This window comes from Battus philenor, unplaced genomic scaffold (genome assembly GCF_028537555.1).
Source record: "Battus philenor isolate CCGP_79_NKW_IND1 unplaced genomic scaffold, ilBatPhil1.0.hap1 SCAF_12, whole genome shotgun sequence".
NCBI lineage: Eukaryota > Metazoa > Arthropoda > Insecta > Lepidoptera > Papilionidae > Battus > Battus philenor.
Window position 1 is genome coordinate 6832498 of NW_027181674.1, and position 10943 is coordinate 6843440.

At 31.1% G+C, this 10943-nt stretch overlaps 1 protein-coding gene and 1 non-coding gene across 2 annotated transcripts in view; one reads left to right on the plus strand and one right to left on the minus strand.

Moving 5' to 3' along the window:
* The window catches only part of LOC137932659 (ATP-binding cassette sub-family G member 1-like), a 35826-nt gene extending 25360 nt beyond the window's left edge, over nucleotides 1–10466 (plus strand). The window contains exons 4-10 of the mRNA XM_068776287.1: nucleotides 337–482; nucleotides 3242–3480; nucleotides 4282–4392; nucleotides 4719–4873; nucleotides 5699–5885; nucleotides 6279–6535; nucleotides 7318–10466. Coding sequence (XP_068632388.1) covers nucleotides 337–482; nucleotides 3242–3480; nucleotides 4282–4392; nucleotides 4719–4873; nucleotides 5699–5885; nucleotides 6279–6535; nucleotides 7318–7662 — 1440 coding nt within the window. The 3' untranslated portion in view covers nucleotides 7663–10466. The remainder of the gene's footprint in view (nucleotides 1–336; nucleotides 483–3241; nucleotides 3481–4281; nucleotides 4393–4718; nucleotides 4874–5698; nucleotides 5886–6278; nucleotides 6536–7317) is intronic.
* Nucleotides 4134–4206, minus strand: TRNAF-GAA (transfer RNA phenylalanine (anticodon GAA)). Its single transcript has one exon. It is a non-coding gene; the product is annotated as a tRNA-Phe (tRNA).
* Nucleotides 10467–10943: the final 477 nt, after the last annotated feature.

Genomic DNA, 10943 nt, shown 5'->3' on the forward strand with positions numbered 1-10943 from the left:
GAAGAGAAAACTTTAATATGCCTCGTGGAAAACAACCCAAACCTCCCCTCTAAAATAAGTCTCCCTTGCTGGCAGTGTAAACTTCACAGTGCTCCTAATGATACAAGTAAATAGTCATTAACCAATTTGAATAGACTGTTATATGTTACATCTTACATCAGCCTTGTCGTAATGTTAACGTAAATTCTGAATACATTCTTCTTTATGAATATTTATGTTAAAATTAATTTTAATGTAAGTGTTATAAAATATGTGTGATTGTAACACTGTTCAAGATAGAACATGAAACGTCCAAAATGCTAAAAACATTATTAAGTTATTAACTTTAAATTTCAGGTGGAAGAAATTATAACGTCCCTCGGAATGGTCCAGGCGAGGAACACCCGTGCTGGTAAATTATCTGGTGGACAAAAAAAAAGACTGGCCATTGGTTTAGAACTTGTCAATGATCCACCTGTGATGTTTCTTGATGAGCCAACAAGGTAACACATTTTAGTATATTATATAACATTATTTTCATAATTTAAAAAATACAAGAATTTCAGACATTGTGGTTTTCTAACTTCTTTAACTTTACTTTTATTTATCGTCAAACAACTCATGTTAAAAATCATTAAGGACTAATACATTTCATGTAAAGTATTGTACAAATAAATAATCCATAATCACTAACTTGCTTAATCCTTATTAAAAAATTCTTCAATACCTTCATTAATTAATTTTATTTTGAATATTAAAAAAAATTTATATACTTACAAACATAGTCATATTAAATTTAAAATCCTGCATAACATTATTAACTTTTGTTTTTAACTAATAAATGAAAAGATCTGATTATTTCCCAAATTATTTAATGAAATATTACAACGTATTTAGATTTCTTTTGTGAATATTGTTGTCAGCTGTTATTTATTATATTATCTAACTTACGTTAGACGAAAGCAGTATATGAACTCAAAATTTAATGTACAGTTAATTCTATACAGATGATGCATAAAATTTTAAAAACTTAATACATAACGAAATACTAAAACTCAAAAGCGATGTTAAGAATTTTTGTCTATTTTTAAATTCATGGTAAGCGCCAAACGCCATTTAGTGCTGTGGTAGAATCGATATAATAATAAATGGCACAAAAGTAAAAAGTAATTACGATTATTAGTAATAATAATCTAAAAGAAGTGATTAAAAATTGCCTACTTAAAACATATTCACTGTTATCCGAACGTAACGGACTGTTACAGACGTACTTTTGATAAGATTTTACAAACTAAACCAAGTTGCTACGGAAAATTATATTAATAATATCATTACATCATAAAACACCTGCTGTGATAAGAGAAAAATGTCTAAATACATTTGGGCGATAATGATACAGAATGTTTGTAAATCACTGCCAATTGCTGTGGCAATTAAGTCGTGAATTATATCAAATTACATACTAATTCTTGCTTTTAGCATTGAATATTCTACACTTCGGTCAAATTTATATTTTTTATGAAATAAATAAATAAAAAAAGCTTACATTGCACAAAAAAAAATTTCTTTTTAAAAGGCTGTGTAGGAAAGATGTGGAATTGCTATTTTTTAATATCTAATATCAAAAGCAATCAATCAAATTTTTTAATATCTAATATCAAAATCAACATTACTAACAATACTTTCTAGTTTTCTGTTTACGTATTTTGAAAATAATATATAGCATTTTCACTGATTAAATAATTTAAAAGAGGTAATTCAGTAGCTAATAGTTTAGATTTTAGCACGATTGACCACGACGCACTTCAAATCAAAGGCAACTATATGTCCGACCAGAACCGTTGTACCGCGCTTTAGGTACATTACATTACTAATTACCTAACGTTATACAGCGGTTCAGTCCGGCTGTAGCAAGGAATTATCGTGTTCGAACATTGAAAAAAACAATATTACCAAAGAAAATTTTTGCGAGGAACAACAACACTAATACCGTTTTGCCTAAAATATTTGTTTTTATATATATTATTCATAAGTTACGGTAATGTTAAAGTAAGTAAATCATTATTTATAAAATGTCGTCAATGTGTCACGGTATTCTGTCTGTGGGCCCACTAGGTGTGTGTCAGGGTGGCGGGAATTATACCGGTCAATATTAATTCCATACAAGAAGTGATTTGTCCGGAAAGGAGCTCCTGATGGCAACTTTTATATAAAGGGCATTAATTGGAGTCTGGCAAATTACGCCTTGAAAAGACTCATCATAATATCCGAAGATATAATTTTTGCCCTGTTCATTCACATTTCATAAGATAAGAAGCTTTTTCATTGATATTTTTTTAGGATATTGTATGTGCCCCGTCTAAATTTGTTAAGGGCTCTTCTCAGACCAGAGCGCGTCTTGGAACCCGAGTAGTTTTAAATTGAAGGATGCCTTTAAAGGAGAGCTCAAGCTAATTCTAGTTTTTGGTCTATTCTTCGGACATTCCTCTCATGACGTATACAAATGGCTACTAAAAGACCTTACGTGGATAATCATATAAATACAATATGAAGATTTAGCTCTCTTAGCTATATGAACTCACTTTAACGCACTTTAGCCAAGATACGGTAATATTTACGTAGCAAGAGCACTGATACATTTTATGTCTATACCATTTTTAAGCAAAGATTTGGAGAGTTGATTCCTTTTACTTGATCCATTCATCGAAATATAGAGCGACATCTGGATCTTGAGCTAGTGACTCTATGCGGTGTTTTATTCTAATAATTGACGAGAGACAGACTAATCATGAGCTCTTGATGCATAAATTTATCAGTGAAGACGCTTAGCTTATCCATATTCGCAACATTCTTTGGCTCCACATTTTGACAACAATGCATTTCGTTCTTTTTGTTAGTTAGTTAGTCTTTGTTAGTTAGTTACCAAACTTGTTCACAATACTGCTACTCCGCGGGTCTCGACGTGCGACACACTACAAGCCACAAGTGATTAATCATTTTCTTAACATACTACTTCGAATAAAAACTAATGTGCAACAGGACTATGATAGTAACTAAATGTAATTTTGGAAAGACAAGAATAATAGTATCATATGGAACAGTCATGCGAATAACTTGACGCAACATTGGTTCATTTCAATTAGAATAGAAAACCTCTTTCGACCCCACAAAGTTCTCTATTCTGAAATCTTTTATTTTGAAGTCGAGTCGTAAAAGTATATTTGGAAGTAAATTACTTGATGATTCTTTTTTACCCTTTCAGTGGCTTAGATAGTTCAATATCCAAACAGTTGGTATACTTGCTGCATCTCTTAGCGAGACAAGGGAGGACCGTCGTGGTGACGATGCACCAGCCATCTGCGGCTCTATTAGACATGGTAGACAGGTTGTACGCAATTGTTGCAGGAAAATGTGCCTACATGGGCTCCGTTCCTCTTCTACTACCTTACTTAGAACAAATGAACTTAACATGTCCACCTTATCATAATCCTGTTGATTTTTGTAAGTATATAAATTGCCTAATTTATTATTTTTACCTTTATACGGATATCATATACAAAATGGTGTTATACCTGTAAAAACTTTGAAGGTATGAATGTATGTAATCATCTGTCAGCATATTGTACTACAGTACAATAGCAAGTTAATTTTAATATGTTTAAATCCTTATTTTGCAAAATTTTTTTATTAGTCATTTATTACTTTTGGAACCATTGACTTTTTATTAAGTTACCACAGCAAAATGATCTATACATACAACAATTTTAAGCATACACACTTATATCCAATTACTCTGTTTTATAAAGTAAATTTATATTAGGAGTTTTTCAGCCCACACATATTTTTCCGAAATTAATTCTAACCAGTTTTTGCAGCACATTTTATATTCCCCTATTGTACGAACGAAACAAACCCGCTTGACAAGTCGCACGAGAGTCAAATGTGATAAAAACAGAGTATACCATCCAAAAGGTTAATAAACTTATACAGCTACCACGCATAATTTTTAATTACACGCATTAAAATATTCTATTTATTTGATACAACATAATGTACAATTTTATTTAATGAAAAATTTAATCCTTAATTACTACAAAAAGTGACATTTTAATTTACCTAAAAATTATTGTTACGAAATACGAAAAAAGAATCGTTGCCGAAACCCGGGATCGAACCAGGGACCTTTAGATCTTCAGTCTAACGCTCTCCCAACTGAGCTATTTCGGCGATACATGATGTGTTGAAATTATGAATTTGGTTATGTTAAAACTAATTGATTTAAAAATTTTGTTTATATTTTAGTTATCGAAATATGCACAGAGAACGAAAATCAATTAGTAAAATACTCAAAAAACGGAAGAGACAAACAATGGATTAATAATATAACTAATGAGACTGATAGTAATTTAATAGGTAAGGTCAAAGAATTATTGTTTTTAATAAAAAAAAATATATAACAGAGGAAGAAAATATACCTGAAACTATACGGCTTATTCATTTATCGTCTGTAATTATTATTTTTACTCAAGAGATAACCAAAAATCGTTTCTTTTACACATATTTTCTTCCAAAATTTAAAATTTTGTTCTGTATTATTAAGAATATTATAAAATATATTCTTTTTATTCATTATTGTAAATCCATACTCATTTGTTTTACAAGGTTTCTGATATGACATTACTCAAATCCAGTTACTATGTGTTATGACTAACATAATTAATACCAATGTAATATTTCAGAAAAATATAAGTTAAGTAAAAACGAAGAAGTGTACCTGACAACACTGCCTCCTCCCAAAGCAGACCCGACAAGCAAAATTCTACTTTCGTTAAAGGGTACATACCCAACTTCATCGTGGAAGCAGTTCACAACGCTATCGCGAAGATCATTCTTGGTGAGACAAATAGATCATACTTACATTTATCTTTTTCTCTAAATTTAATAATGGAATATTGATAAAATCATAACCGACGTAGCTCGGTGTATTGGCAAGTTGGAAGCTACATTGCGCATAGAACAGATGGCCGTTGGAGTCTTAAGGTTTTGGAGCGGAGACCACGGTCCGTTAAGCGCTGCGTAAGTAGTCAAACAACCTTGTTGTAGTCGTCGGAAGTTGCTAGATGCAAGCTTCCAACCGGTGGTGCTATTGGATATCTACGAAGGAGGACTGAGGCCTGCTGTGTACGCCCTACGGCTGAAATTAAGATGACAAACTCATAAAAAGAAGCCAAGTAAATATATATCTAAAGTAACAGATACTTTTCCCTGCACAGAATCATATTTTTTATGACTAAGGTTTATGTTTTTCTTAAAGCCATTTATAGTTTCGACAAATTGAAGACGATTGATCTTATTGGAAGTCTCTAGGGGAGACATATGCCAAGGGTGATATGATGATAATAAAGATGTTGGAGCACAAAGTTCGCAGGCTAAATCTCTTTTTAATAATTATGCTCAGGGGCCGAGAATCTCATCCCGGGGCTTTAATCGTTTCACTGGATTGGTTGGCCGCTGAACCCTTATGACGTTTAAGCCATAGTTTAGTTCCAAGGCTTAATTTGTCACTTAATACTCCTACTGACTGCATCTACTACTGCATCTATTACTAAATATGATAATAATACTTATGAAAGAAAACAGCAAGACAAATAAAACACAGTGATCAGCATTTGCTAATAATGTATTTATTTATAATTCTTATTAAAATATTTACTTTCAGTCATACTGGCGAGATCCATCCTTTACGCTCATTATCACTGGAATCCACTTCTTCATGGCGCTCTTCGTTGGTTTTCTGTTCTACAACATCGGACAAGAGGCGCAATACGTTAGAGATAATTTTAACTTCTTATACTTTAGCCTCATGTTTCTAATGTTCACCGCCTTTAGTACTGTATCCATAAGATGTAAGTGTTTTTTACTCCATCGTTTAAAAGTATAACTTATGTATTAGTGAATCGCAAAGTAAATAAAAAGTATAAATGTGATATAATATGTGTACCATTATTAAATTGTATATGAAAAAAATTATTAAACTTATATAACACGGGAGAGTCGATAATAACAGCATAAACCACTGACCGGCAACGAAGTATAGTACGTCCACTTACAAGGTAGACTTTCTTCAGTTCGTTGGAAGACGTTAGATGCTGATGCCGCTTCTAACTGGTCTAATTGAAAACCTAAAACATGTAAAATATAGGGTAATGTAGGGACCTATAACAAGAACATGATGACGTACGGCTGAAATGATCACGTACAAAAAAAATACATACACAACAATTAACAATTAATCTTAGTTCCAGAACAATTGCCGGTTGTGAGACGGGAGCACTTCAACCGTTGGTATGCAGCGGGAGCGTATTATTCGTCCACCTTGGTTTCATCGCTACCAATCCAGACTATCTGCACTTTGACATTCGCATGCGTCACGTACTGGTTGACAGGACAACCAGTAGAGTACACACGCTTCTTCGGTTTCTGTTGTACTCTACTGCTAGTGTCATATACATCGATATGCATAGGACTATTCAATGGATCTTTATTTACTGTTAAAGTAAGTTATTGTTTTCATGTACATTATACGCTGTTATTAATTACCCGTCCTCGTGTATTACAATAGCAAATACAATATTTCTTTATATATATATATATAAATATATTAATAAATTTTTAAATTTTGTTTAGTTATATATGTATATATATATATATATATAACTAAACAAAAGTCACTCTGCTAAAAATAATTTGTATAGATCTACTTTTTTAAAGAATTGTTTTCTCTAGACCATTTAAGTTGTACAATTCAGAAATAATACCGCAATATTTTTGTAACTTCTTAAATATCTCGGAAGATAATCAACACGAATCAGGCGTTACCTTGCGGAAATCCATCCTAAGTAAGAAAAGGACCAAGGCCTATTGACGCATTGTTTGCCGCATGCTCATTTATCAGTGGGCTGGCGGACGGTGCACTTTCTTGCACGACTACCACCGCATGTGCTAAATATTGGTCCTTTTCTTACTTATTTCATTATTTTCATACTTATTTTTAAGCCAGGTCATTTATATTAGTAATAAGTGATTCTTAACCATTCAGTTTGTTACATCACCAATGAAATTAAGAAATATACATTAGATATAATACTTTTCCATAATACTTAAATTGAACTTGAAGATTGAAGTTCTCAGGAACAATGCGGCTGCATCTTCATTTAGTCTTAAATTTGTGATAAAATTAGGTCTCAATTTTATCACAAAATAACATTTTTTATATCTAAAGTATCCCTCAATGTATCAAGTGTGACCTATTAGTACCTAATTTTGTTTTTTTTTCAGAATGGTGTTATCTTCGGGCCCTTCTTCATAATGCCTTTCACAGTGTTCTCTGGCTTCTTTCTCCGATACAGTGACGCTCCATTTTTCTTGCAATGGCTGTTCAACTTATCATTTCTGAAGCACGGTCTGGTCGGTTTGGTGATATCAATATTCGGCATGAATCGACCTAAACTAGTTTGTAATAAACTTTACTGTCATTACAGTTTTCCCAAAAAGTTTCTACAGGATAACGACATGTCAACTGAAAAGTACACTTCTGTCGTTGGATCTCTTTTTTGCATTGCCTTTGTGTTTATGTTGCTATCTTTTATTATATTAAAGTGTAGATTGAAAAGTAAATGGTGAAAATTTCAACGCTAGCCTATTGCGGTTTAATAAAATCAAGCAGTGACTGACACTTCATTGTATTTAATGTTCATGAAAAAATTTAAGTGACTTTTGCTAGTTTTGAAATGGAAGCATCTACCATTTAGATCCAACAAATGTATTAAATTAATGAAAAAATGATAATTATATTTAATTACAAATATTGTTACCGCCACTGTAACAAATCTTGATGCTAAAAGATTCTTTCCGTTAATTTAGTTAAATAATTTTTTTAAATGATGAAACGGTACATTTTTGGATACTATTTTTAAAAAACTTTATGAGAGAGAAGAAAAGAGACCGTAATCATTAACCAAAATGGGGTGTTCAGCTGAAAAGTAATTCGCTCTACACCACCGTTAAAGTTTAAACCAATAGAGGCCAATGGGAACAATTAATACGTAAGGACAGCAATTCTCCAGGACCTCGATCTTTAGCAATGAAGTAACTATCAGATAAAGATGAGGGAGAAATTCAGAAGACGAAAACTTGTACCCTCAATAATAGCAATCTCATAATTATAAAACAAGATGGTGGACGTAATAAAAAAAAATTTTTTGTCCAATTTCATTAAAGCGAAAGAAACTCTCGTCATCTTTCTCTTGGTCATGCAAAATTAGATAGCAAAACGGAGGCATTGAATTTTATTGGTAATTACCCGAACAAAAACAACCTTAGAGTAACATAAAACTAGTCTAAAAAAGGTTTGGTTTTATATTAATTTTATAATTAAACCTGACCTACGCTCAAATTATCTTAAAAGTTTTTATCATCGATTTAAAATATAGCATCCATGACTATGTTATACTATCTTCTGTTCTGAGTTTATTTGTTTATAGTAAAGTTAATAACACAAAGTTATATTAAAGATACTTTTAAAATTATGTATTTTTCACTTAATTATCATGAAGGATAAAAAAATGAAATAGTTTACGTTTTCCCAATTTAAAAACTGTTTCATCATTCCAATTAACTATTAACACCGTTAAAAGATTTAAAAGTACTGTTATACAAGTTGTAAGATTTTTACAGATGTGTCATTAACTTATTCAAGTCGGCCAATAAATAGAATTAGGAATAACATAAATTGAAAACAATGAATAGAAATGTTCACAGACGTTCTATTTTCTGTTTTTACGTATTAATTGGAAATCTGTAACATTTTTAATAAATTCTTATTTCGCTATTTGAAATATCAATTTTAGGAGATTTTTTTAACAAACTTCTTGCATTTCTACAATTTATCAAATAATTCAGAAAAAAAATCATGAAAAATAATTAAGAATTGAATTAAATATCCTTTGTGTAATTTAAACTTTAAAATATAATTTCATTGGTATTGAGGTATGGGTTATTCCGGTGTTGAAACTTTGTACATATTATTCTGGAGGAAATCATTCTAGCCAGTTGATGTATAAGATAATGTAAAACAGGTAGTTATAGTATTATAATAATTTTATAGGCGCAATATCGGATCGATAAGTGTAAATTGTGCTGATATTTGAATGCGAGAGTACAACGTACTTAAGGCATTGATAAATCTGTGATTTAGAACAATGGAACGTGATAATTATAATGTTAAGTGATCATTGTTTAAACGTCAGTAGCTCTTAGTTGGTGAGGAAAGATTTATTGAAGTTATTTTTGTGTTAGATTCTTTATGGGTATCTCCAAAGTTTGTAAATCATGGTATGTTGACAATAAATATTGTAAAAAAATAATATAAATATACAATCATGTGCCAGACGATTTATTCTTTTTTTAAATTACAATTTATCAGTTAAATGAACGACATTTCTGGACGCCCACCCACCCACAAGGAAGACAAACGACGTTATTAAAATCGTCGGATGACTTTGGATACACACTGCTTCAAACCGTTCCAAATGGAAATCTTAAGAGGCTTATGCCCAACAATGGATGCAACTGGAAAGTGATTGAATGATTTGACTGAGATGGATGATACAACTGAAATGATGATAATGGTGAATGACTTCTACCTACATCTTACACAGCACATTGAATAACATTGGTTTTTTGTGCTAAAGATTTTCGTTGCATTCGTTGCTTTTTCTTTCCTATAAAATACGTAATTATGTTTTAGTGACCGATACGAGATAAAAAAATAGCTTGATCACAATAAATAAGCAAAATCTACTGTCCTTCGACTAAGAATTGTATTGAAAACTCGTGACCCGGTAATCAGATAAACTGACCCTTCTCACATCAAATTGCATGTTGATCTTATATAAATGGAAATAAGAGTTAATAGTTTTTATAAATACTGTGCACTAAAATTAAAATTTGTAAATGTATTGTTTCGAAACAGTTCATTGATGGTAGAGAAAGTAACTTTATTTACTTAATAATTCCACCCTTGCATATTTAAAAAAAATACTTTCATAAGAATTTACTACCAAAGTATCAAAATCGCAAATCACCAAAATATATGTCTTCATGACTTACACAATTAACCAATGTAAAATATGCTGAGGATAATATGAACAAAATATAAAGCTCATTCAGCAGGTTGAATCTGGAAATGTTCGTGATATCCTCACAAGCATCTTTATTTAACTTTGTACCCAAGATGAGATGTTGAAAATTAAAAATCAAATGTACTAGTTAGTCTATTAAATTAAAAACCCGTGAAAATTACTTTTTGCTAAAATCTCGGAGCTCGATCATGATACGGTATTTCGCGCCCAAAGATGCGCTTACTGCATTCAAGAAAGCCGTTGAGGTAATTCCTATTACAGACTAAAAAAATTGTACAAACACTAATGGAGAAAAGATTTAATAAAAAAATACAATCATCAAACCTTTTTTTTATTTTATTCTCAATATTTTTAAGTGGATATGTCATCTAGAACTCTGCTATTAAAGCAACAGTGATATTTTTAGGTTATCTTAGGACAAACCTGCCTTGAACCTGCATATTTTCGCCATTTACATTAGCCATTCCATTGTGCGTAAGAATTTGCAAATGAAACTTCGTTTAAAAGCAATAAATGTTTACCAAAACTATAAATTACGTCAATACGAATCCACAAATTTCCAAAAGACAAAAATTTAATTATAATTAACAAGACATGCATATTCATTGTCGCCTAACATTACAGCTTTAAAAATTAAATTATTTGCATATATAAAAATGTGAATTAAAGATGTTAAATTACTTTAAATAATTGATTCGTCCTGAATAATTACGCAAAAACGTATGTTAGAGCACAATATAATTTAAAATAATTATTGATTCA